General features: G+C 43.4%; 2 protein-coding genes across 4 annotated transcripts in view; one reads left to right on the forward strand and one right to left on the reverse strand.

The window, feature by feature from the left end:
• The window catches only part of LOC105917169 (kinesin-like protein KIF13B), a 43,343-nt gene extending 36,481 nt beyond the window's left edge, over positions 1-6,862 (reverse strand). For all 3 annotated transcript variants that reach the window (XM_021310241.2, XM_036147684.1, XM_012851890.3), the window contains exons 1-3: positions 6,485-6,862; positions 6,203-6,302; positions 1,468-1,561 (exon numbers count right to left, since the gene is read on the reverse strand). In XM_021310241.2, the coding sequence (XP_021165916.2) occupies positions 1,468-1,561; positions 6,203-6,272 (164 nt within the window). In that variant the 5' untranslated portion in view covers positions 6,273-6,302; positions 6,485-6,862. The remainder of the gene's footprint in view (positions 1-1,467; positions 1,562-6,202; positions 6,303-6,484) is intronic.
• Positions 6,863-7,956: 1,094 nt separating this feature from the next.
• The window catches only part of elp3 (elongator acetyltransferase complex subunit 3), a 39,169-nt gene continuing 22,817 nt past the window's right edge, over positions 7,957-24,308 (forward strand). Inside the window, exons 1-8 of the mRNA XM_012851887.3 lie at positions 7,957-8,135; positions 8,383-8,482; positions 10,223-10,361; positions 11,064-11,134; positions 11,325-11,388; positions 11,480-11,548; positions 15,365-15,519; positions 24,120-24,281. Of these exons, the coding sequence (XP_012707341.1) occupies positions 8,114-8,135; positions 8,383-8,482; positions 10,223-10,361; positions 11,064-11,134; positions 11,325-11,388; positions 11,480-11,548; positions 15,365-15,519; positions 24,120-24,281 (782 nt within the window). The 5' untranslated portion in view covers positions 7,957-8,113. The remainder of the gene's footprint in view (positions 8,136-8,382; positions 8,483-10,222; positions 10,362-11,063; positions 11,135-11,324; positions 11,389-11,479; positions 11,549-15,364; positions 15,520-24,119; positions 24,282-24,308) is intronic.

The following is a 24,308-nucleotide window of genomic DNA, read 5'->3' on the forward strand; positions in this document are numbered from 1 at the left end:
TAATGCAACACTGGGTGGAAATTAATCTTGTGACATTGTAGAATCTATAATCGAAACAATGCCACAGCGAATGTGTGCCGTAATCAAAGCTAAAGGCAGTCCAACGAAATATTTTGGTGACTTTTGTTTTTTGGTGGCAACTTTTTTTGGCTAGGCACATAAAAAAAAAACATTGGTAAATATTGGTTATCGGGCATAACAGAAATATCAATGTCGGCCCAAATTTTCATATCGGTGCATCCCTACTTCAGTGGCCAATTCAAATCTGGCCACTCCAGACCACCCTGGTATTCTCTAGGCACCTCTTCAATCTCTGTTTCTATTGTAAATTGCAAAATATCCACAATTACTTTTGAAGTCTTACTAGGACATTACTAGTGCTCAAAACCCGACTGCACAGTAAAAGAAGGTAAAGAAGTAAGAGGAAGTGCTTCCTGCAGGGGAGCTACAGAAGGCAGGGCTGGCCAACTTTAGGTGTGTAGAGCCGCCCATACGGCATCATTCAAGCTTCACAGGAAAACAATGGAACAGAGATAAGAGACGGTCAACACACCAAATACAGAAACCAATCTTTTTCTGTCATTCTGGAGTCTTTCTGTGGTTACGTTTAATTCTGTGTCTGTGGTGTCTGAGTTATATCTTTAATGTCAAAATGATCATTATAGCTGAGATTCTAGTGGCTATAATCAAGTATGTTTACATTTTAGTAATATTCTGATATTAGTTGTTGAAGGACGATCTTTACATGCCTCAAATAGCTTCTTTTTGTTTATTAAAATGGTGAAAACCCGACTTTTGTTTCGACTTAATTCCTCCTTAAAAACTGAAAGGCTCTTACAGCTGCAAGGCGAGGGAGGAGGAGCAGGCGATGAATCCAAGCGTCCCACACACGCCAAAGCTTTTGATTGTTGCCGTTTCATGTAGCAACCACATGCTGATAAGCGATGGGTTTGCGCCCTGGGGTTTATTGAAATACTGATGCCATGCAGTAAACAACCACCACAGATCTGCCAAAGTCAGAGGCTATTCTCTTCATCACAGACACTTAAACAAAAAAAGTCATTGAGACAAAAGAAATCGTTTTTTCATGGGATCTACAGAAACACCGTGTCACACATTCTTAGACAACAAAAAATAAAAGAGTTTGATAATTTAAATTAAGAAGTGATGAAGTGAAACACTATTTTTCCCTTCTCACCCAGGGTTTCTACTTTATTCAAGAGCAAGTAATCAGGGTACGCTGTGTTAAAATGGGACAGCTACAGTCTAACCATTATGAAATAGCACAGAAAAACAAAGGATTAGGACTGTTGAAAAGGAGTTTGGTGAGGACAAACAAGTCAAAAGTTGAGACAATCATCCATCCCATTGATTTCGAGTCATTCTGTTTGATTCATCGGGATTCAAACTCAGCTTCTTTTAGTTCAGTACAATCTAGCGTTGATATATTAGCATGTTGCAGCTTACCTGGGGTCTCCTTTGTTCACGTTGCTGATGGCTGGATGCAGAACGGTCTGGTTCCCCTCCATCTCCACCACACATTTTGTCTTCAGGTTTTTTTCTGCATTTAGAAAAAAAACAACAAATAAATGGATAGATTAAACCAAATAAGTATAATGGGCCTGGACTTTGATCGGGCCATTCTAACACATTAACATGATTTTATCTAAACCAGGAATGTAGTCAGAGCTCAAGGGCTGGTGCCCTGCATGTTTTTGCTGTTTCTGCTCCCACCCAGCCGACTGAAATGGGTTAATCACCGATTTAGCAAGGCACCAAGTTCCCCAGGAACATGCCAACTACCCATTCCATGAATGACACCCACTTGGAACACCACAGATAAACCATTCTATTGTAACGTCTGTGTGTTTCTGAGAATACCCTGCTGGAAAATTAACCACCTTAATCTACACTCTAGCAGCCTCAAAGAGTTTTTCTTCACCCATTGCTCTATTTTCAGCTCCATTCATCTTTACCGTCAATGCTCGCCCACCTCTGACTTTTGCTGAAGAAAAAGCATCCCCAAAGCATGCCGCTGCCATCACCGTGATTATTTTTTACTACATAAAGACATATCATGGAATGAAAACTATAGAGCAGAACATTTAGGCCAGTTTGTTGCCATATAAGCAAAACTCAAGTTGAAAAAAGTTTGTAGCCAACAATATATATATATATATATATATATATATATATATATATATATATATATATATATATATATATATATTTTTTATTCAAATATCATGAATTTTGGTTGACCTTTTCAACAATAAACTGTGCAACACATGAAATAGATTGTAATTTTTCAAGACTGTCAGGCAGGATCTGTGAACCGTTGTGGATCCAAAGTGGGTTTGGTTTTTGGGAGGGGGGGGGGGGTGTCCTGCCTGGTTTATGCTTCAGAACCATAATTTTTTTTAACCAATTTTTAGCAACTTTAACCAATTTTTGCCAAGTTCTGTCACTCACAACTGCCATTTAATAAATACATTGGCATATTTACAATTTGACGTTTAATCTTCGCCTTCAAAAAAAAAATAGTATTTTTCATTTAAAAGAAGAAAATGGCAACACAATCCAGGTAAAATGCACATAGAGGTACACAACAGGTAGACAAAGTATGAGTTGGAATAGAAAACTGATGAGTCTGCTCAGTCAAAGGGACTGTGTCACATAGACAATATCGCTCTGCTTTGGCAGATCCTCCATGATCATATTCCCCACCACAGATGGGAAATAAAATTCATAACAACCCCCCCGTCCTGAGTGAGCGCTGCCGCTCTGTACGCTGGTCGGTCACGCCAGCTTTCTTCCTCCAGTTGCCGGTCAGTTCCCCCTGCAGAGTAGCAGGTGGCGGTCGCTGAGGGTGTGTGCCAGTTCCCTCGTGATCACAACACAATCAGGTCGACACGGAGAGACAGGAAATAGCTGCATTGCTGATGATTCATCCAGGACCTGCCTGTGCAAACATTACGGCGAGTTTACTACACCCCGAGCAGCCAGCGAGGAAGGGCCAAGTCACGCCTTCTCTTCCTCGTTTCTACCTGAACCAGGGGAGCCGCTGCAGGATTTAAGCCCCAGGTGCTCTGAGACTGCAGGAGTCGATTATGAAATGGGTTTAGTGGAGCCCTGGAGGAACATCACGAGAAAGAGAAACGCGGAATCCGTCGCCTTCTGCAGCTGATGCTCACTGTTCTGCTACGCTGTTGTTCTGGGAATTCATCAGAGTGCATTAAACATGCAGCACCTCCTTTTGGAGATGATGGCCTCATTATATTTTTATTGCTCTTAGACTGCAGGTCTCCAGACAGAGCACTTTCAAAGATCAGCTAAACGGATCCTGTCAGGGCATAAAAGTCCTTTACTAAACACGAGACAGGTGCAGGCCTCGCTAATTCAGAGAAACCCACAGAAAAGCACATGCGTGGTGGCCCACATGGTCGGTTAATGCCACTTGGGAGTAGGTGTGGGGTTTCCTGAAAATCCCTCACAGGCCAATGATAAGAAGAGGAGGGGGAAAAAAAACGGAGGACAGAAACGTTTAAGTTAAAGATAAGATCCACTGGTGTCTGGTTTTTGTTTTTTATCCCCAACAAACGTACACTGACCACACACGCACAGCTGGGTAAGGACGTCTGGATTTTCACCACAGAATTTCTCAAAATACAAAATTCAACATACTGAACACATACTGAAGGAAAGCAACTACCAAACTGTCTTTTTACATTTGAGTCAATGACATCACAAGAAGCACAGTAACGATTGGCTGGTCAGCTGAGGTTTGGAAGTATGACAGACGAGGACTTCTGGCAGGTCCAGAGATCTCAAGGCTGTTGAGTGTGAGACCCTTACCTTTCAGAGCCAGACTGACTCTGGACTGCGACTGTAGCAATGTTTCCCTCTGATTCTCATGCGAATTTTGACCAAACGTTTAAAATGTCGCAAATCAGAAAACGCAAATGATACCGTTTCCATCTACCGGTTTGTAGTGAATTAACCAGACGTAATGTAGAGTACGGCGAGAGAGTAGAGGTTGCTAACTAGCACGGACCACAGATGAGTAATGGAGCGAGGTTTTAATGAATGTGTAGATTTTTATTTTATTACGGCTGACACTGAATGCTCGAGTGTCTTTGTTGGTCCACACGCACCTGTTGTTGCTCCCGGCCCTGTTTTCCAGCGTTACGGGAACATGCGGGAAGATGCAGGCAGCACAAACCGCTGATCGGTCGTGTGAGGTAGACGTTCGCTACGGCAGAACTGATTCGACAAATGGGTCTCCATCTCCTCTTTAAGCACATTTATGTTTTCTTCCGAAAAAGGCAAAACCCACTCCAGGGGAGCTTAAAAACGTGTCTGCAAATGCGCGTTAGAAAATGTTGATGGGAACGCGCCTACTGAAGCAAACTTTCACCACAACAGTGATCATCAGGGCTTTCAGAGCTACGAGTCTCTTTCTAGTGCAGCATTTCTAGTCTGAAGTCCTTTTGATCGATCTCAAAGAAATAACTGGTGGGACAGGAATGTTCTCCACTTGTCTGGCTGGCAGAGTAAAGCCGAGTGTGTCCCCCCCTGCACACTGCCAGTCAGCTGGCTCACGGAAAGCTACTACACTGGTCTCACACAAACGACAAATAAAAAATTTTCCAGTCAGGAATAACATTGACAAAGTAAAAAAAACGAGAGATGCACCAATAATAACTAGCTCCTACTGCGAGAACCTCATGCTAGCTTATAAATCCCTCTGTAGGTCTTAGTGCTCAAATATTCCTAGGATTCATGCCATGTTGTCACGCACCCCCAATTTCTTGCTGTCGCCATAAAGAATAGAAGTAAATACCTCTGCAGGAGGAATTTGATTTATGCAAATAAAGATGAGTAACATACAAATGTAGCGACTCAAAAGTGCAGGCCAGCCCTGCCCTTGAATTCAAGTGAGAAAGTGTAACCCCTTTAGGCCCCTTTAGGCCCCTTTGCCCGTCACCAACCTCTGGCTCTGTCCTCAAATGATCCATAATTCCAACGCTTAGGTCAAATATTAGTAGAAATAAAAGTACTTCAGAAAATCGTGGATAACATTTTGCAGGGACTAAAAGAAAAAAGAAACAAACGTGTCCATCTCAGGCTGCATGATTGCTTTACTAAGATTATGACATTATGGATTAGAATAAAACATCCATTTTTCTGACTCTTTCCTATCTTTACCAGGGCACAAAGCCCCTACCTCTCACTGTGGGCTCCAGTATCCCAGCCACTGAAAATATACGACAGGGGCGGACATTAGGAGCAGTTCAAGTTCATCCAAAGACCAATTATATCAATGACATTTAAAGTGTGAATGCACGAGACTTTAAACGCAGTGTCCTACCAAGTTCTTCGTGACTGCGATTCTGCACACGCCGGTACCATAACGAAGACTGCGATTCAGTATATGGTGCAGCTTGTTCCACCGTCTCAAATAAGCTGATCTTTGGTATATAGGCAGTTGTAAAGATGGACTTATAGACTATTATGTTGTTTAATAAAAGGGAGAGATAGGACTGTTCTATGTTTTTAACCAGACCTAAATCAAAGTTCCACCAGAAGAACATACCTAACTACAGTATTGTTCGGACCATAAGGGGTACCAGATTATAAGGCGCACCATGATTTAATGTGTCTTTGTCCACATATTAAACACACTGAATTATAAGGCACTCTAAATATTCTTCCCAAGTGTGTAATATCAGTCCGCCCCTTCACGTACACAGCTCTATCCGTCTCTGTCAGGAGGACAGAGTAGTTGGACTACACTGCCCTGTTTCTAACATAAGGCGAACATAAACATAACTTTTATATATTTAATTACCTCACTAGGTTTAGTGTTGCACCAAATATCTTTGGCACTTTCAATTTTTGCACCTTATAGTCCGGAAAATAATGTAAATGGTTTTGGTGTCCCACCCTTAAAATATTTTCTGGAGGCTCCCTGACTGATCAGTTGACTAATGCCTTTTGTGACGTCATCAGAGTGCTAGTGGAAGCGTTTATTCGTTGGTGGGTGGGGGGAGCAGGGTATGTGTTAAATTAAGGAACTATTACGACACAACAAGAGAGAATGAGATAATAAGAGAGCATGTTGTACTGACAGTAAAGTTCAGGTGAAGCGAGTTCCGGAGAAAAGCCGGTGGTGCCGCTTTAAAGGGAGAGTGGTGCTCACCTCTCCTGTTCATGGGTCGCACCCGCACCGCGACCTTCACGTTGGAGTCGCTAAGGCTGCTGTCATCCATGGTGGCACCTGACCTGCGGCGATCCAGTCCCTGGACACCAGCACAACCACTTTTAGACGTCGTTCCTTTGCGTTGCACACATGAACAAAGTACGGCCAGAAAATCCAGTTTTCCCCCCAATCACAACTAAAGTTTCACTTCACACTGGGAATTTACAACGATTTTTTTAATTATTATTATCATGAGATAAGGAGTCGGGCCAAGGGACTAACCGTGTGGAGGAGTTGCGCAGGTTTCTCCCAGTCCGGCTCCCGGTGGCGCACCTTCCGATAAACGCGGCGGCCGCAGGCAGCTAGCCGGCGGAGCCGCGGAGCGGGTTAGATTGTTTGACAGTGAGCGCTGACCGCTTTTACCTGCCTGGCCACCCTGACACGGCGGGGAGGGGGGGCTGGGAAGTTTGCCGTCGGCCCGAGAGAGTGTGGAGGCGCTCACGCTCGTCCACGCGTCATTCCCCGCAGCCTCGTCCACCTGTTGGCTTCCCTGAAACTTCCCGCAGAGATCACTCAGGCCATGTCAACTCGCGGCTAAAGGGATTTGCTGGAAGGTTTAAGTCAGTGAGCCTCCAGCTGCCACTCTACAAACTCGCCCTCGTCGCTTAAGAGGAGATTTAGCGCCACGGCGTGGATCTGCGTGTGACACGCAAGCCCTCTGCCCCCCCCCCACGCACTGCAGCGGCCAAACGATGTTAGGATGTTTTCACCCAAATATGGACCCCTGCTAGCGCTTGTTATAATTGCTAAGACAAGTCTATCTCTACCCTGCTGATAATCATGAAGTCATGATTTAAAAACAGCGCAAAGCTACTTATGAAGCGTTTCAGGTTAAAACGTCGTTTTGAAAAAAGAAATAAAGAAAAAAAATGGCAGGATAGATGGAACACGGATAAAAGTGGAAGGAAATATTATAGTGTGCAGAAATCTTTTAATGCCATGGGTGTGATTAGAAAATAACCGAAGAGAGGAGGCTATTTTGACTGGTTTAAGATTTGATCACACTGGGTTTAAACAAAACATTATTTGTATTAGGAAAAAGTAAAACAGATCAATGCTTAGAATGTAAAATAACAGAAAGTGTATATTGCCGCATTGTAGGAAATATGATGAAGAAAGGATAAGATTAGAACAAAAGACAAGACAGATAGGAAGGGAATGGAGTCTGAAAGGATTAATAGGAACAACAGGAAAGGGGAAAAAGGAAATACAGAAAGGTGTTATACAGTATCTGAAGAATATGGGAATTTATTGTAAGATTTTAAATTGTATGTATGGATGAGTGTACATGTAGCATAAATCATATCCAGAGTGATTAAGATAAGATAAGATAGTCTTTATTGATCTTACATTAGAGAAATTCACTTGTCACATCAGCTCAATAGTCAGTAGAAGGTGCCAAAAGTAGGAAAAGGTGAAGGAAAAGATCAGTTATATACAGTGTATCTTCCTATATACAGTGGATCAAAAAGAATAATGAGATTAATATATATATATATATATATATATATATATATATATATATATATATATATATATATATATATATATATATATATATATAGTATTAATCACTTTGCACTTTGGATGTGATTTATGCTACATACTCCGATGTGGTAGGTGGCGGTATGTACCTAAAAGTCATGGCTGCAATCGGCCATTAAACAAAACAACAAGAAGAAGAAGAAATGTCATTTTACGACTGTTTGTGTTGCGGTACGGCAGAGTTGGTACCCTCGTAACGTGGGCTTGTTTACTGCTGGTTTTAGCGTCTCTGACTTAACGAACACATGTTAACTCTTTAACAATCAGCAGCTGGTTTGGATATTGACCTGTCGTCCACGGGGGGACATGGGGAAGCCGAAGAAAAAGAGTGAGTGTGTGGTCAAATGTGTTTTAACACTTTAAATCACCTGTAAACTAGCCATTAGCTTGTTGCTAACCACTACCATGCCTTCGTAGTCAACTAAATGACACAGAGAGCGATGCTCCTCTGAGTACTCGGGTCTGTTTCACTTGTTGAATGTGAGTTTCTCGCAGCATGCAGACTTTAGATAAATGCTTGCGTGGGTTTTAAAGTGCGTGCGTGTAAATTAGCTCGTGTCTTTGCTGGTTTCCAGGTGATCTCAGCCGTGCTGAGCTGATGATGATGACCATCGCGGACGTCATCAAGCAGCTGGTTGAAGCGCACGAGCAGGGCAAAGACATCAACCTGAACAAGTAAGGCCAGACGTGGTCCCGGTAACTGAGCTCCTGTTAGTTTTTATGCTGGGGGACTTGAAAGAAGTTTAGTGGCATAAGCTCTGTCATGCTTTCAGGTTCTACAGTGCTGTGCAATAGTATTCACACCCCTTGATTATTTTATTCCCCACCTTTAATCGCAACCTGCAAGTGTCCTGCGCATTTGTGTTCAACCCACTCTACCCTGATACCCCCAAACAAAATCCAGTGCATCCAGCTGCTTATAGATTTTGCAAAGATGTGTTCACAAGAGTGAGGATCACAGCCTTAACAGCGTTGCCTATTGCTGCATCTCTGACTACGGCGTTTATCAAGCCAACCGAGTGCACCGAATCCTGGTGGCAACTTTCAGGAGGGCGACAGCTTGAAGAATCAACGTCAAACATGCCAGTATAGAGCGGTAATGGAAGATAGTCTCAGAGTTTGGACAGACTGTATATTTTTTGTGTTTATGCTCCTCGTTTTGGATAGTTTCTGAAAGGTGAGAATAAAAGGGGGAAAAAATGGCTCCCAGCTGCTGCTTTGTCCCAGCCTCTCTTTTTCATTGGCTGTTGGCACCATGCGTTTGCACTTGGGTCGGTCATCACTTCCTACTACCTGACTGCTTCCAGATCTGCCTCAAAAAATGCAAACATGTTTGTTTGACTCTAACTGAAGTGGGTATGGCTCAGTTCTCCTTTCACACGTGCAGAATCCAGTCATCCCCTCCTCTCAAGATAACAGATTTTTGGGGCAACTCTCTCTGCCAATGGATGGCAACCAATCTAGGCTGAATTAGCATTGAACTCTGGTGAAAAGCATGTCCCTAGCTTTAGGTTTTAAACCATATACCAGGTCCACATCCCAAAGACCACTTTTCAGAAAGAACATGGCAAAGCTGCAAACCTACCAAGACATAACTATCCAACCCAAGTGAAGAAGGCACTCTACAGGAAGTCTTGTTTGGAACCTTGTAGTGGACACAGAAAACATTTGGAAGGAGGTGGTCTGCTCAGATGAGACTAAAATTTAGCTTTTTATTCTATGATGCATGTGAAAGCAGCATTACACATCAATGCCGACCCAACATTCCCATGGTGATGGTGGTGATGGCAGCATCATGCTGTGGGAACGCTTTAACGCGTCAGTTGACGGCTAGGTGGCTGGAGTTATTAAAAACAAATTTACGTTAACAAACAAAAAACAGTCATTTGAGTGTTGACCCAGATTTGTGGCAATAACTCTGACTGTCAATAGTTCAACTTTAACTGTGTTGATGCTAAATAAAAAAATAAAAAGAACAAAGCTCTAACGGGCTTGTTGGCACTAAAAAATGCATCTGAAGATGTGTTTGTGGCAAGAACGTGACAAAGAGACCCGTTAACACTTTCACCGCTCAGAAGCCTTAAATGCCATTTTAACTTTGAGTTGAAATGTGAAACTAGCATTAGTATATAAATAGTCCTGTGGTCTAAGATGCTTATGATGAAGTCAACTTTATCTGGAAAGCCTCTTCGCCTGCAGAGAGATTTGAATAAACATGAACCTGATGTGGGATTAAGAAACAGATTTTTTTCAAAATGCATATTAAATTAAATCAGGTATTCCACTCCATAACAGTTTAAACCGTCGGTGAAGTTTTGGTTAGGAAACAAAGGAGCCAATAGGAAGGTCAAGCCGACGTCGCTCTGTTGTTTCCTTCCTACCCAGCGTGACGAGCCTCCTCTTTTTCTCCCTCAGGGTCAAGACGAAGACCTCGGCTAAGTACGGACTGGAAGCCCAGCCCCGATTGGTTGATATCATCGCAGCCGTTCCACCACAGTACCGCCGGGTTCTGGTGCCCAAACTGAAAGCCAAACCTATCCGTACTGCAAGTGGGGTGAGCATCCTTCGCTGTCTCGCCTGTGTTCTTCTTTTGCTCCTCTTAGGTTTCTCTGCGTTTTGTTACGCTTCCAGACACAAAAAACAGACAGACTTAGGTTTCTCAACATGCGCTGTAAAAGTAATGACTTGTTTTAGTTTAGATTCAGCATCTGCAGGATCGAATGTAAACGGCGAAGTAATGTTGCGCACCCTGACGTGTTCACTTCCATAACCACAGCATGCTACATGCGACGTCACTTCTGGTCCGTAGACTTCTCGCCCTGGAGTCTGACGGGCATGGCGTTAAAATTACCTCGTGACCAGCCCCACAAAAAAAGTTAGATGTCAGCAAAAATCCAGAGTTGAGCATCAGACCTGGAGCGTAAAGAAGTAGCCAAGTACAGGCGAGGTGTTGTGCACCATCTTCAACGTGTTATCATGTGCTTTAGCTTCTGCTGAGCAGCATACAGTATCTCTCATGTTAGACAGACGCTGGTTGATCATTGGGCGGCACGGTGCAGTGACTACCTGCCTAGCTGTAGCAGAGCTGTAACGGCGGTGGGTCGACTTCAACCCTCCCGTTCCTCCTCGGCGCTTTGAGCTGATCGCTGCGGCTTGCGGATCAGGCGCAGATAGAAAGTGTTTAGATGAAAGGCTTTATTAGCACGCATTGTTTCATCGCTAAAGCAAATGTTCAGTAATTGTGTCTCCATGGCAGATTGCAGTTGTGGCTGTGATGTGCAAACCCCACAGATGTCCCCACATCAGCTTTACAGGAAACATCTGTGTGTAAGTGTGCTATAAATTGTTCTCTGTACACGTGAGTGTTCTTACCAGCGGTAAAATCCAAAACAGACGTTTAGATAGATTCAGGTTCTCTCTGAGATGTTTCTGAGGAATCACAAATATCCTTTTGAGGAATACCTGCCACTGGTCCCCTGATGTTCCATCTTATTGGTGTTGTTTTTAACCTTGGCAGCTACTGTCCTGGTGGACCAGACTCTGATTTTGAGTACTCCACCCAGTCGTACACCGGCTATGAGGTGAGGCTCTAGCAGTCCTTCTATTTCCCAGGAATTGTTTTAGTTGTGGAAGGTTTTTTTGATATCTTCTTCCCTGTATTGTTCCTGTAAGCCGACATCCATGAGGGCGATCCGAGCTCGCTACGACCCCTTCCTACAGACCAGACATCGGGTGGAGCAGGTCAGACACCCCCAGCCTCTGTAGACGGTGCCTTTCACAACAATATGCTTCATCTTACAGTTCATGCTGTTGTATTGGGGATTTATAGGGGCTGACATAAAGTAGTGAATAATGTGTGAAGGGTGAAGGCTCACAGGATTAAACGGTTTTTAATATCAGGAATCTTTGTGTTACCGTGGTGAGATTTCTTTTGAGACAGACGCTGGTACAGGATGTACACGGATAACATAACACACAGACTGAGTTTTTCCTGTTTTTTTTATTAGCATTGTTTTTGTTTATTTATTATTTTACCAATTAAAGTGAAAATGGCAGCATTTATATACATGTAACCGTATTTACTCCCATACCCCTAAATAACATAAGTCATGTAAATAGGGTCCAGGTGGGTGTTGGTTCATCTCGTCTTACTGCAGCTGTTCTGTTTCTGACCTCGGAGTTTAGTTAGAGAACATTGGAGAACAACCAGGACCGTGGAGACCAGGGAACACCGCAGGAGGTTGTGGAGAGGTTGTTAGATCGTAGCTTTCATCGTCCCAAAATGGAAAGGCCATGTCAGAACTGTAAACGTACCAAAACATAGCTGACGGGTTGGAAAAAGAGGAGTATTTATAAGAGAAGCAGCCGAGTGGTCCGTGGTGACTCTGGAGGAGCTGCAAAGACCATAATTAGTCCTGCACTGCACAAATCTGGTCTTTATGGAAGAGTGGAAAGGAAAAGCTGTAAGTATTCTGCGACAACGTATGTGGAGGATCGAAGAAGCACTCCTAATTGGTCAGTCAGAGAAGCGCGATATTAAACATTTTGACCAAACCAGTGCATCGGTGAAACGTGGTGCGTCGTACTTTGGGACAGAGGAGCTGGTCAGAGCTGACGGGGAGGTGAATGGAGTCAAACGCAGGGCCATCCTAGAGGAAAACCCGTCAGAGCTGGTAAAGACTGGAGGCTGAGCTGGATGTCCGCCTTCCAAAAGGTCACCGACCCCAATCATCCAGCCAGAGCTGCAATAGGAGGGATGTTAATGTGTTAGAATGACCCGGTTAAAGTCCTATCAGGACCTGTGGCAAGATCTGAAAACTGATGCCAGATGCCATCCATCTGATGTGACTATCAAGTCTGTGAAGGTAAAACAATGGTAGAGACAAACCCAACATACTTATAATGAAAAGGGATTCTACAAGGTATCGACTCAGATAGACGTTAGTCTTTTCAGATTTTCCTTCTTAAAAGATTTGCCCGCCCCTTTATTTTTCTACCATTCCGCCAGAGACAAAGCAGATGGGTATTTTCCACGTTGCATAGTGTTGGCCTGGCATTTCATCATTTTACACGCGGCGTGGTCCGTGTATCACGTGCCCAGCATCAGTCTGGGAGCCGTAGAATAAAGCTCACATTTGGTCACGAGACAGCGGCAGCTTTACCCAATCCACCTCAGTCATTTTATTACTTCTGGGCATCCATGATATATTTTGCAGACTGTAATGAGGGTCATACTTTTATCACCCTGCAAAGCCTCAATGACAGTAAAATCTAAATGAACGGTCACAGTTCCTCCTGCGCATTAGAGCAGAACAACTCATCTAAGCAAGCTCATAAATGTGGAGAGGCGAGGCGGGCTAATAATAGGAACAAACAATCAGGTTGTTAATGCAGGAAACTGTCCTATAACGTTTCTGTACGTTCACACTTTGCAGTTTTAGCTTACGCACAGTTTTGTGCACAGATCTGTAGAAATAAGGCCGTTCATTGCAGGCAGTAGTATTTACGTGACCTTTTTTGATCATTGATCATTTTTCCTTCTGCTTATACACAACTTGACCTGAACGCTCATTCTGGTGACGTTTAACGCCTTTCTGTTTGGGAGTGAAGAGCAGCTGTAAAATCTATTCTGGTCTAAAATCTGTTCTGGTCTAAAATCTGTTCTGGTCTAACCTGACCCGTTGGCTCGTTCTGAGGACAAGGATCTGCTTGTGCTCTGCTCGCCGACGCAGACAGCCTCATCCAAACGCTGTTGTTCATGGGAACCCGGCTTTAAACATTGCTGAAAACTAAAGTGCCCTTTAAGTTTTAAAACTGCACACGCAAGGTTGAATGCAACATCTTTTCTTTTTAGTGCTGATATTGCAGATGTTGATAGTTACTAAAACCACAAGGCAGCAGCCTCTCTGTCTTCATTTCAGATGTTTCGTCTTGCAGTCTGACTGTAAAAACTGCACTGCAAAAACTCAATAAAAAAAAAGTAAAATTTTCTTGAAATTAGTGTATTTGTCCTTAATTTGAGCAGGTAAATAAGAAGATATGACAACGGAACGAGTATTTTTACACCTAAAATAAGATAATTAGGTAAACTGCACTAGAAATAAGATGATGGAGATGAGTTGTTCCTATTTTAAGCGCACAAATCTTATTCCATTGGCAGAATTTTTAAATTTGCTGCTCAAATCAAGGATGAATACACTAATTTCAAGAAAACGTTACTTATTTTTAGTCATGTTTTTGCAGTGTGGGCAAACCCATGAGTGAGAGCTGCTTTTTGGGGTATTTTTGCCACATCAAAATCCGTTATAAAGTCAAGACTAAATGCACATGCTGTCTGACGCTGCAGTTAATTTTCTGATTGAAACATAACGCTGTCTACCAACATTTACAGCTGAGTCATTCACATCTCCTCAGACCTCTCCTGGACCAGGAACACCTCCTACTTTGTGAAGAAGGCCCAGCAATGCCTCTTCTTCCTCAGGAAAGCCAAACAGGCTGGACTTTATGCTCAGCAGCTAATAATGTTATCGAGCCACAATTGCACCTGGTCAATGCGTTGTTTGACCCACTGCTATCAGTTATAAACGATTCAGGGACATTCAATCAAGTGTTGACTTAAAAAAAGCTGTGAGGGCTATCGCCTCCTGCTGAGAATCAATACGCCACCAGCCCAGTTCATTATCTGTTACGTGTTTACAAACACACTACTGGTTCCTTGGGTTCTTGAGCCGATGAAAATTATTTTCTCTCATGTGCGAATCTCTGTTTGCACACTTCAGTTTCTCAGGGGTGGTCTGACTGTGTTTGGACATCTATGTAAACTGCACAGTTCTGTAATTTGAAGATGTTAATTTATTGCACAGTATTTTACTGCGTTGCATGAAACGACGGAGCGTTTGATCCACTCATGCAAGTAGTACACAGCAATCTATATTTATGTAAAGGAGCGGTATCTTACTATTTGACTTCAAAATGAGTCTTATTACACATTTGAGATAATCAGGAAGTATTGTTGGTCAGTGCAATCAATTGATTTCAGAAAAAAAAAGGTTTTTGAAAGATTATGTCTTGTTGTTTCTGCGTGTTACGTGTAATCTGCGGGCATCCTGAGCCGGCGTCTGTCTCATCAAAAAATGTCATCATGCTAACACAGAATGACAGTAAGGAGTCTCCATTCAGCTCTTATGTTCAATGCTGGTTAGATCCAGTTAATACTGATTGGTTAACACCATCCCTACAGGGAAACATGGCGGTGGGTGAGTTATACTGTGGGGATGCTTAAGTGCATCTGGAAGAGTGTAATGAAAACCTAAAGCTGTCAAAATCAGAACTGGATCTGGGTCGTTACTTTGTCAACAATAATGTTGTTCTCAACTTTAATAAGTTATTTCGAAAGACTATATTGGGAAGAATAAAAACAGAATATTTAAAGACTTATAGTGGGCTTAGCATGCAGCTAAGCTTCAATTACTTCTTGCAAACTTGCCAGCACGGCTGCATGTATTTCTATCCCTTGTTCCAACTGGTTAAATGTGAAGCGTTGCATGCTATCTGCAGCTGAAGCAGCTGGGGCACAGTGTGGACAAGGTGGAGTTCATCGTGATGGGTGGCACCTTCATGGCCCTCCCTGAGGAGTACAGGGACTACTTCATCAGGAACCTCCACGACGCCCTGTCAGGGCACACCTCCAACAACGTGGCTGAGGCCGTCAGGTACTCGGCTTCTCGCCTCCCTGGCTCTGTCCTTTTCTGCAGCTTGCAGCATCAATGCTTTCACATGAAGTCTGCCTGTGGTCTAACACAAATCAAATGTAGAGCTGCAAAGATCAGAGCTTTGGGGCCAGTCTCACATGGGAAACAGGTCCAGGTCCTGGCCACACTGTCCAGCTCATTCTAGTAGGATGACAGAGCTCTGTCTCTAAGGCTGGTCTTAAACTCCCGTCCTTAAGGGCCGGCGTCCTGCAACCTTTAGACGTGTCTTCTTCAACATACCTGAATCCAACATGAGCTCATTAGCAGAGATCTGCAGAGCTTGAGGCCTTGTACACGCGTTGTTCGCTATTTTTAAAAATGAATATCTCCCCCATGTCGTTTTTGAAAATAATACCGTACACGCAGGAACGTTTTTAGAAAGGTTTTCATCTACACAAACCCATGCAAATTCACCAGTGACCGTTTTAAACATGTCAGACGCATAGGAGGCAGTCAGCCAGACAGTCCTTCAAAATAAAAGCGACGTTGACCAGCAATGTGCCTGTGTAAAACAGCTGATCTCCACCAACATGTTTTGCAACATATCGGCGATGCTGGGCTTGTTTAAAAAAAGAAAAAAAGCGTCTGAACCAGCTGTAACTTTTATAATGTTCCATGTATGCTTTTACTTTGAAGTGTCTATACTGAGGCACAGACAGGGAATACTGTGCCATGCAGAGGTACCATCAGCTGGAAATAAGCACCAGAGATGCTAACAGAGATGCTAGCAGTCAGTCACAACACCACCGTAAAAATCAGCACCTCTTCGACAGCATTAATTTTTTTACCCCACTATGGCCCAGTCTATAACAATGGCCGCACGTCAGGGTCTGCTGCATCACAGCGCTAACACTCTGTCCTGTCATGTCCCCACGCAGACTCAAAGACTGAGTTTGTAGAAATCTCCCCTTTGACGGTGTATTCAGAATCATTGGTTTCTTAGGCAAGTAAAAGCTGTTTGTCTGGATGAAAGGCATAACTGCATAAAGACTTAGACAAGCTTTACTGTCATTTTGTATGAACAGAGTGCATACAAAATGCACTCTGCTGGAGTCCGCTACTTTCCGCTGCTTGTATCCAGGATCTCGTTCTTTTGGTGATGATCCATATCTCATGACCGGAGAATGTTAATGGATATGTTTTACTTTTTCACTCCGCTCTTTCTTCACTGCAACAGATTGAGGTAACGCTGGTATTGCTGCAGATGAGGCCCCACATCTGTCTCTCCATTTCCTTTTCTATCCTACAATCACTTGGGAACAAGAAATTTAGACTCCTCCACTCTAGGTCTAGTCTGAACCCCAACCTAGAGGGAGCAGAGCACACTTTTCCTGGCCTCAGATTTAAAAGAGCTCACTTTCATCCCAGCTTCGACTGCAATAGCCACAGAACTAAACATGTTCACATAAAATCTTTAGAAATTGCACAGTAACATTAAAGTATCACCCTTTGGCCCAGTTTATACAGTTTATCTGCAAAAGAGTAGATTTCTGGGGTGAGTTACACTTTAACCAGCTTTTGTGCTTCTCAGTGCTTCCTCCCCGACTTCATTTTAAAGAGCTAGTACTGAAAATGGCTAGCTGATTGTTCTTCACTCAGTCACTGCATTCACACCAAAGAGGGTTGTTTTAAGCCTGACCTTTAAGCGCTCAGTATGATACATTTATTGATCGGAAAAAACTTTTTGACAGCGGTCACAGCAATGATGGGCCTGTGCCTTGCTTCTTAAATGCAAATGTTTCTGTCTTCACAGTTTAGAGTTTTGCATCAATGGTTAATTTTCAGACTGCTGCACAGACTGGCCCGTAAAATGTGGCCGATGATCTAGATGGGAAGATGTTCCACAGCCTTCACAGATGTGTTTGTGCTTCCCCTTACTTTCACAAAAGCAGCTTTTTAAATGTCCAATTAGGAGCTGGATAAACATCTTCTCTCAGGGGTAGAAACGGTAAAGCAAAGTAGAGGAAGTGCTCTTTCTCCAGTTACCTTAAGTTTAGGGTGAATTATTCTGCCAGTAAGTTCCTGACAGTTTATGAAGCTTGTCTGTATGTAACATTTGGGCCACTCGAGGGCGCTGTTTTATCACACATTATTTTCTCTCCCAGTCAAACAGCCTGCCTGGCTGGACGTTACACAGGTGACTTCTGAGTGTGTTTCTGCGTTATCCACGTTCCTGTGTGTAATCTTTCTACTGAGAGAAACGATGTGGAAAACGTTTACTATGGCTGCCATTCTTCACAACAGTGGACATTCCTGCGTATTCATCTCGAGGTCAAAGTGTGCGTTGCTTAGAGAAACGGAGGTGGTGCACAAAAAGCTCCATCTCAGACTCTGCGGTATTTTAAAGTTCATCACAGCTTAAATATAAGAATACTGTGCCGGTTCAGAACGGCTGCCTGGAGGAAGGGTCCTGTCTGCATAAAGAACACGGCTGCATAACTGAGGTTTGCAAAGTGACATGAGGATTTACCACAAAAATGTCCACGTTACTGTTTGAATGTGTAGGGAACAGAAGGATGCCTGGTGGTTTGATGGAAATGGGCCTTAATCTGAAGTCACAGAGAAAGTGAAACTAAGGAACTGAAGCTGCAGGTTGGTCCAATTCACTGAAAGATCCCTGCAGCAGTCTCTATGGTCCCCACCCACATGATGGCATGCCTGCTGGACAACGTTGGTCCAGGCTCCTTATGAGATGACGGATGCTGTCCTGAGGTATCTGCTCCCAGATCCTGACCAGGGCATCCAGAGCTCCTGGACAGTCTGAGGTGCAGCCTGGTGGCATCAGACGGACCTAAACACCACGTCCCAGAGATGTTCTGTTGGATTTATGTCTCGGGAATGTGGAGGTCAGTCAGTGATATCAAGTCCTTCATCCTCCAGGAACCTCCTGCATACTCTTGCCACATGAGACCAGGCTTTGTCATGAACCAGAAGGATCTGGGATCCACTGCACCAGTGAAGGGTCCAACAATGGGTCTAAAGGGTTCATCCGGATACCTGATGGGCGGGTGCCATGGTTTATGGTGTACAGGTATCTTCATCCCTCCATGGATATGCCTTCCCAGACCAACACACATCTACCACCACACCGATCCTGCTGAGCAACGCTGCAGGCAGCAGAATGTTCACCTCTTTAGTTCACCTGCTGTTAATTTTAATAATTCCAAAACATACTCTGATTAAGAAGTTTTCCTTTAATGTTTTGAGTGGTTTGTTTCAAGCCAATAATATATTTTGCTGGTTGGATAGACACACATTGTCCCTGCTGCCGACGCCTTAAAGGTGTCCATTTTTCCATCATCCGCAGGTCCCTATTGCTCATTTTCACTAGAACCTGGATAGCCTACAGGTACATCTTAGAAGAAAAATAGAACAATGTCAAACTGTTTGATATTTTTGTCAGTGTTTTCAGGAAGTGAAACTAGGAAATAGATTACGCACTGAGCGAAATACTTTGTCTTTATTTCTCGTAATGATTATGGCTTACAAAAGATAAAAACCCAAATTTCAGGGTCTCCAAACAGAATATTGTGAAAAAAAAACTAAACATCGGAATTTTATGATGTTGCACCCTCATCAGCTCAGAGCACCTGCAAACTTTTCCCTAGCCCTAACAGTCTCTCAGTCTGGGTCAGTGGGCGACACGATCATGGAGAAGACTGCTGACAGGTCATCAACACCCTCCACAAGGAGAGGTAGCTACAAAAGGTCATTGCTGAAGAAGCTTGTTGTTCAGAGTTCTGTATCCAAAAATATTCATAGAAAGTTGAGTGAAAGGAAAAAGTGTGGCAGGAAAAAAGGTGCAATGGGGAGAACTGCAGCCTTGAGAGGATTGTCAAACCACATCCATCCAGGAACTTGGAGGAGCTTCACAAGGAGTGGACTGAGGCTGGAGTCTGTGGCTCTAGAGCTAATATGCACGGGAGAATCCTACAAACGTGGCTACTAATTAGGGCTGCACGATAATTCAGTAACAATAAATATCAATCGATAGACCTATATCGATGATAGAAAAGAGAGGGTCAATGAAGAGTTCAATAGAATAACAGTTTTCCTTCCTTTTGCATTCTAGCCATGTATTGCAGTCATTACATCCTCCCAACCAATCACAACGCAGACCCAGGAAAAGCTCCGCCCCCTTCTAAGAGTTCAGAGAGCACGCGTTCTTTTTTCTTTTTTAAAAACTTGTTTTGGTAAAAAGTTGTTTGAATGAAGGGTTGAGTTTAAACTCAGTGTTTGTAAGTACTGTATCTAAAAATAGGTCACTATATCGTCCAGCCCTACTACTAATATCATTCTTCTTATGTCAAACCACTCCTGAGCCAGAGACGACTTCAAAACCATTACCTGGACTGAGGAGAAAAATATCTGGACTATTGCTCAATGGTCCAAAGTCCTGTTTTCAGATGAAAGTAGATTCTGCTCTTCATTTTGGAATTAAGGTCCCAGAGTCTGGAGGAAGAGAGGAGAAACACAGAACCTGCGTTACTGAAGTCCAGTGGGAAGTTTCTAAAGTCAACCATGAATGAAAGTCTTAGAGCCCCTCATGTTTTATTCTGCTGACAAACTTTATTCAGATGCTGATTTCTAAGTACTGATTGCATAGAAATGAACATGGTTTTCAGAAGCCTGACATTTCAGTTTAAAATCTTTTTTAGTTGATCTTACATAATTTTCACATTTTCTGAGACACTGAGTTTTTGGCTTTTCATTATCGGAAACCATAATTACAAGTACAAAAGGCCTGAAATGTTTCACTCTGTGAAATTAATCTATATAATTCAATAAAAAAGTTTCACTTTCAGAAATGAGTGACAGAAATATTGAACTTTTTCATGTTGTACTTTTTCCCAGATGTAGGCGTTTATAGATATCGGTAAAAAAAAAGTGATGGAGATAATGGCAAACCGAGAAAATAGTGTTAAGTGGTGTGTTAGGACTGCAGAATGTCCGAAAATTTTGCAGTCGCCTTATTATTGATTAAAATGCAAAGACACCAATTACAATAAACACCCATTTATTCTGTCCTTTCTTTTTTATCATTACACAATGTCTCCACCTCTGAGCTTTAGCATGTCCGCCACTACAAGCTGTGGACATTAGAGGCAATTAGAGTAACTCCAACTGGTGAAATATATAATAAGAGTAAATGCAAGACGCCTGAACTATAATCTCCTACCAAATAAAGTGTGACAGTAGTCTTTAGTTTTTTGTGTGTGATGGCTATTATGCAGCTCTAATGGCAGCTTATTGCTGCCCGTTAAACAATAAAATCCAAATGTTTTTCTGTTATACTGCCCTAAAAAAAAGGTCTAACAGCGAATTAGAAGTGCTTCAACAGTATGGGCTGTGAAGCACGGCGTGGAGAGGCGATGCTGTGGGCTTGTGTTGCAGTAACATGATCTGGGCTCCTTGCAGGCATTGAGTCGACGTATTCCGGGGTCAGATGTGAGGCCATGTGGCCGGCAGCTTCACAACCGTCTTGTCATACATGTAATGAATGAATTTTGTAACGAGGAAGGGGGCATAATTTCCATACAAAGATGTGGGGAGACAGAGCAGACGCTAAAGGGAGTTCTGTTGGATCATGGGTGAACTTAGGATTTTATCACCAGTTCTTGGGTTTAGACCTCTGTGTTCTATTATTAGTATTTTGTTTTATTTGGTTTTATTTATTAAATCACATTATTTACTCCATGATCTGAAGGACCTGACACCCCCCCCCCTCCCCTGACTTCTGTTTGATTGGAGGCACCGCGGTTGATCCTGGAGCAGCCCGTAGGAGGCCTCCCCCACAGCCTCATCTCCTGAATGAAGCCATTCACGATGCAGAGGGGGGGGATAAGTGAGGCCACTCGCCTTAAGTCCTCTTTGTTTACTTCAATCGATCCCTCTCTAGCTGAGTTGGGGGGACTTTTGAATGAGATCCGGCACGCTTCTGCTCAGTATGGACGGACCGCGACTTTCATTCATTACCAGCCAAAAAAGGGGTTATTTTCACAGGAATGAAAAGCCCCACTAGCTGGCTTGTCAAAAGGAGCCATTTCCTTTTCTAAAGCCTAATAAGACCAAAGCGCCGGGCTTATGTGAGCATACATTTCTCCTTTTGTTACATATGGGTGTCTGTCACTGAGCGTGTGCGCAGTCTCACAGGTGTGCGCCTTAATTTGCCCGACTCCGCCGCCGTCATGCTTTGTTAAGACACTATGATTGCAGTAATTGTGGCGAGTGCGGCTCGGTTTGGACATGGCCTGGCTGGGCTGAAAAGCGCTCCAGCTTCAGCGTGAGGGTGTGATAATTGCACTGTTTGTGTATCGAAGAGGCGCGCAGCCGGCAGGCGCCCGTCTCCTCCGCTCGCCGCGGGCACGCTGCTCTCCATCTGATGGAAGCAGTGAGATACCTTGAGATAATCGCCCGAGATAATAGACTTTTTATTGATTCATCTCCCACAATCTGATCATCCTCTGTGGAGCGTAAACTCTTGTAATTAGAGTAAATCAGCCAGCAGATTGTAAAAGATGGACATTTATTGCCGGCAGATCCAAAATCGGTAGGAAAAGGGGCTGGCGTGAGGGGAGCTAATGGTCATTGCAGCAGCCGGAGTGGAGAAAATGTCATCTGGACTGTGTGCCGAGGTGACGCATCTCTCAGGTCGCCTGTGTTCTTTCTGGGATTTTGACCAGTGAGCGTATCGGCCCTGAAAATGGTACAGGAGTCGTATTCAGGGCAGATGAAGCCGGGAAGACATCCGTCTTTAGATTACGTTTAAAGAGCCCAGAAGAACAGGCGGCTTCACTGAAAGTTCAATCCCGTGTCTGAAAGGTTCTTTTACCAGTTCCTGTTTTTTTTTTTATTTATTAATCAGTAATGCATTCCTAAACTAGAGTCCAAAGATGATCTACTGGCATTGTTCCATTTGGAAGCTAAGGAGGATAGTTGTTGCTGTCTTTTAAGAGAAATGTATCTGTGTTGGGAGTCCCAACCTTTTTATCCACGTGGGGTCACGAGGGGTGCTGGTGCCTATCTTCAGCGGTCAATGGGCGAGAGGCAGAGTACACCCTGGACAGGTCCACAGCTTTTCATGTCTGTAAAAGACAAGGTTAGCCTCTGCTACTGCTTTTCTGAAAGGAATTCTCTTTGAGTTTCTTTATTCCTTCAAACCCGACAGTCGCCTGGTGGCAAAATGCATATGCCGTCACTGTATCACACTCTTCTACACCAATTTGATCTCACAGCAACGCACAGTGACCTTACCTCTAAGTGACTAGCACCGTTAAAGACCATTCCATCCATTTTGACCCCTCGTTTCAGCTTTCCATACTTTGTCTACCGTTTTTTTTTCATACCATTCCATACCTTTTTCAAAACTTCCACAACCCATTTCCCTACCAATGACCAGTCATTTTCTAATGTCTATTTATTTATAGTGGGAAGAAACGTGTCTATATGACCTAAACAAATAACTTCTTACAACAGGAAATAGTTTACAGGCAAACGTAGGTAAACCATAGGTATAAATTAGCGACTTGGAGCCATTAGTAACACGCTCCCATCAGAACACATGGTTCTTTACAGAGCAGTTCTTTTTACATGGATGGCAAAGAATATGTTTCAAACAAGGAATTCAGTTTGAGAAATTAAACAAGTGCAAATAGTAACCTGTACAACTTTCAGCGTAGCTCGTCCAATTTTTCTGTTACCATCTCTACCAAGTTGGAGGGTGGAATATTTTCAAGCGTTTATGCTGTGAGATGCAGGGTCCCCACGGGTTTGCATCAGGGGCCACAACCAAAAGAAGCGACCCCCGTAAAATAACAATAGTGAAAGAAATCGTAGCCTAGAAGACAAAGGGTTGCAGGAAGTTACGACCGGCAGAAAAACAATTGGGAACCCAAAGACGAAACAAGATTACAGTCAGTTGGAGATGGCTGAGCAAGAGCCAGAACCCTGTGGAGTGAAAAGAAGGAGGCTTGGACTAGACTGAACTGTGTAAAACTAACAGCACCATATGTTAAGGCATTGGTTGTTTCAAGACTTCCAGCTGTCAAAAATATCCAAATGAATACCCTAAAAAGGATGTCCTGTTTAGCTTTATGTTCTGAGCTGTAGGTAAGCACAAAGGCACCAGATTTCTGAAGTCATGTTCCCCTGTAGAACAGGGATACTTTAGCATTCATTCACAATCTTCTGAATTAAGCACTGAACTCTGCTTAGACTTAAAGAAAGCCGAGAAACCCTCTAAATGCCTGTGTCAACTTTTTTAGAAGTTCGCTTTTTCATCTTTCTAGCATTAATGCATCTTTAATGGGAGGTTAGTGTTAACTATCTGGGTAATGAGCCGTTTCAATTTACAGCACTCAAATTGATGTTGCTAAATGATGCCTCCGATAGTTCCTGTTCTCTTCCAGCTCTCAAATATTTATTGTCATTGGGACCAAATGGTCAAATTAAAAAGTCATTACCATGTCACAGGGAGAGAGATGTTTTCACAAAGGAATCCGACGAGAACTGAAGCCGGCCCTGGTGATGCGGGCGATCTCCCTCGCTCTGTCTCACTGCAGGTACTCGGAGCGCAGCAACACCAAGTGCGTGGGAATCACCATAGAGACGCGGCCCGACTACTGCCTGAAGCGCCACCTCAGCGACATGCTGAGCTACGGCTGCACCCGGCTGGAGATCGGAGTGCAGAGTGTTTACGAAGACGTGGCCAGAGACACCAACAGGTCAGCTGTCTGCTGAGGGAAGCGGTC

The sequence above is a fragment of the Fundulus heteroclitus genome, chromosome 15, assembly GCF_011125445.2.
Source record: "Fundulus heteroclitus isolate FHET01 chromosome 15, MU-UCD_Fhet_4.1, whole genome shotgun sequence".
In the NCBI taxonomy this organism is placed as follows: domain Eukaryota; kingdom Metazoa; phylum Chordata; class Actinopteri; order Cyprinodontiformes; family Fundulidae; genus Fundulus; species Fundulus heteroclitus.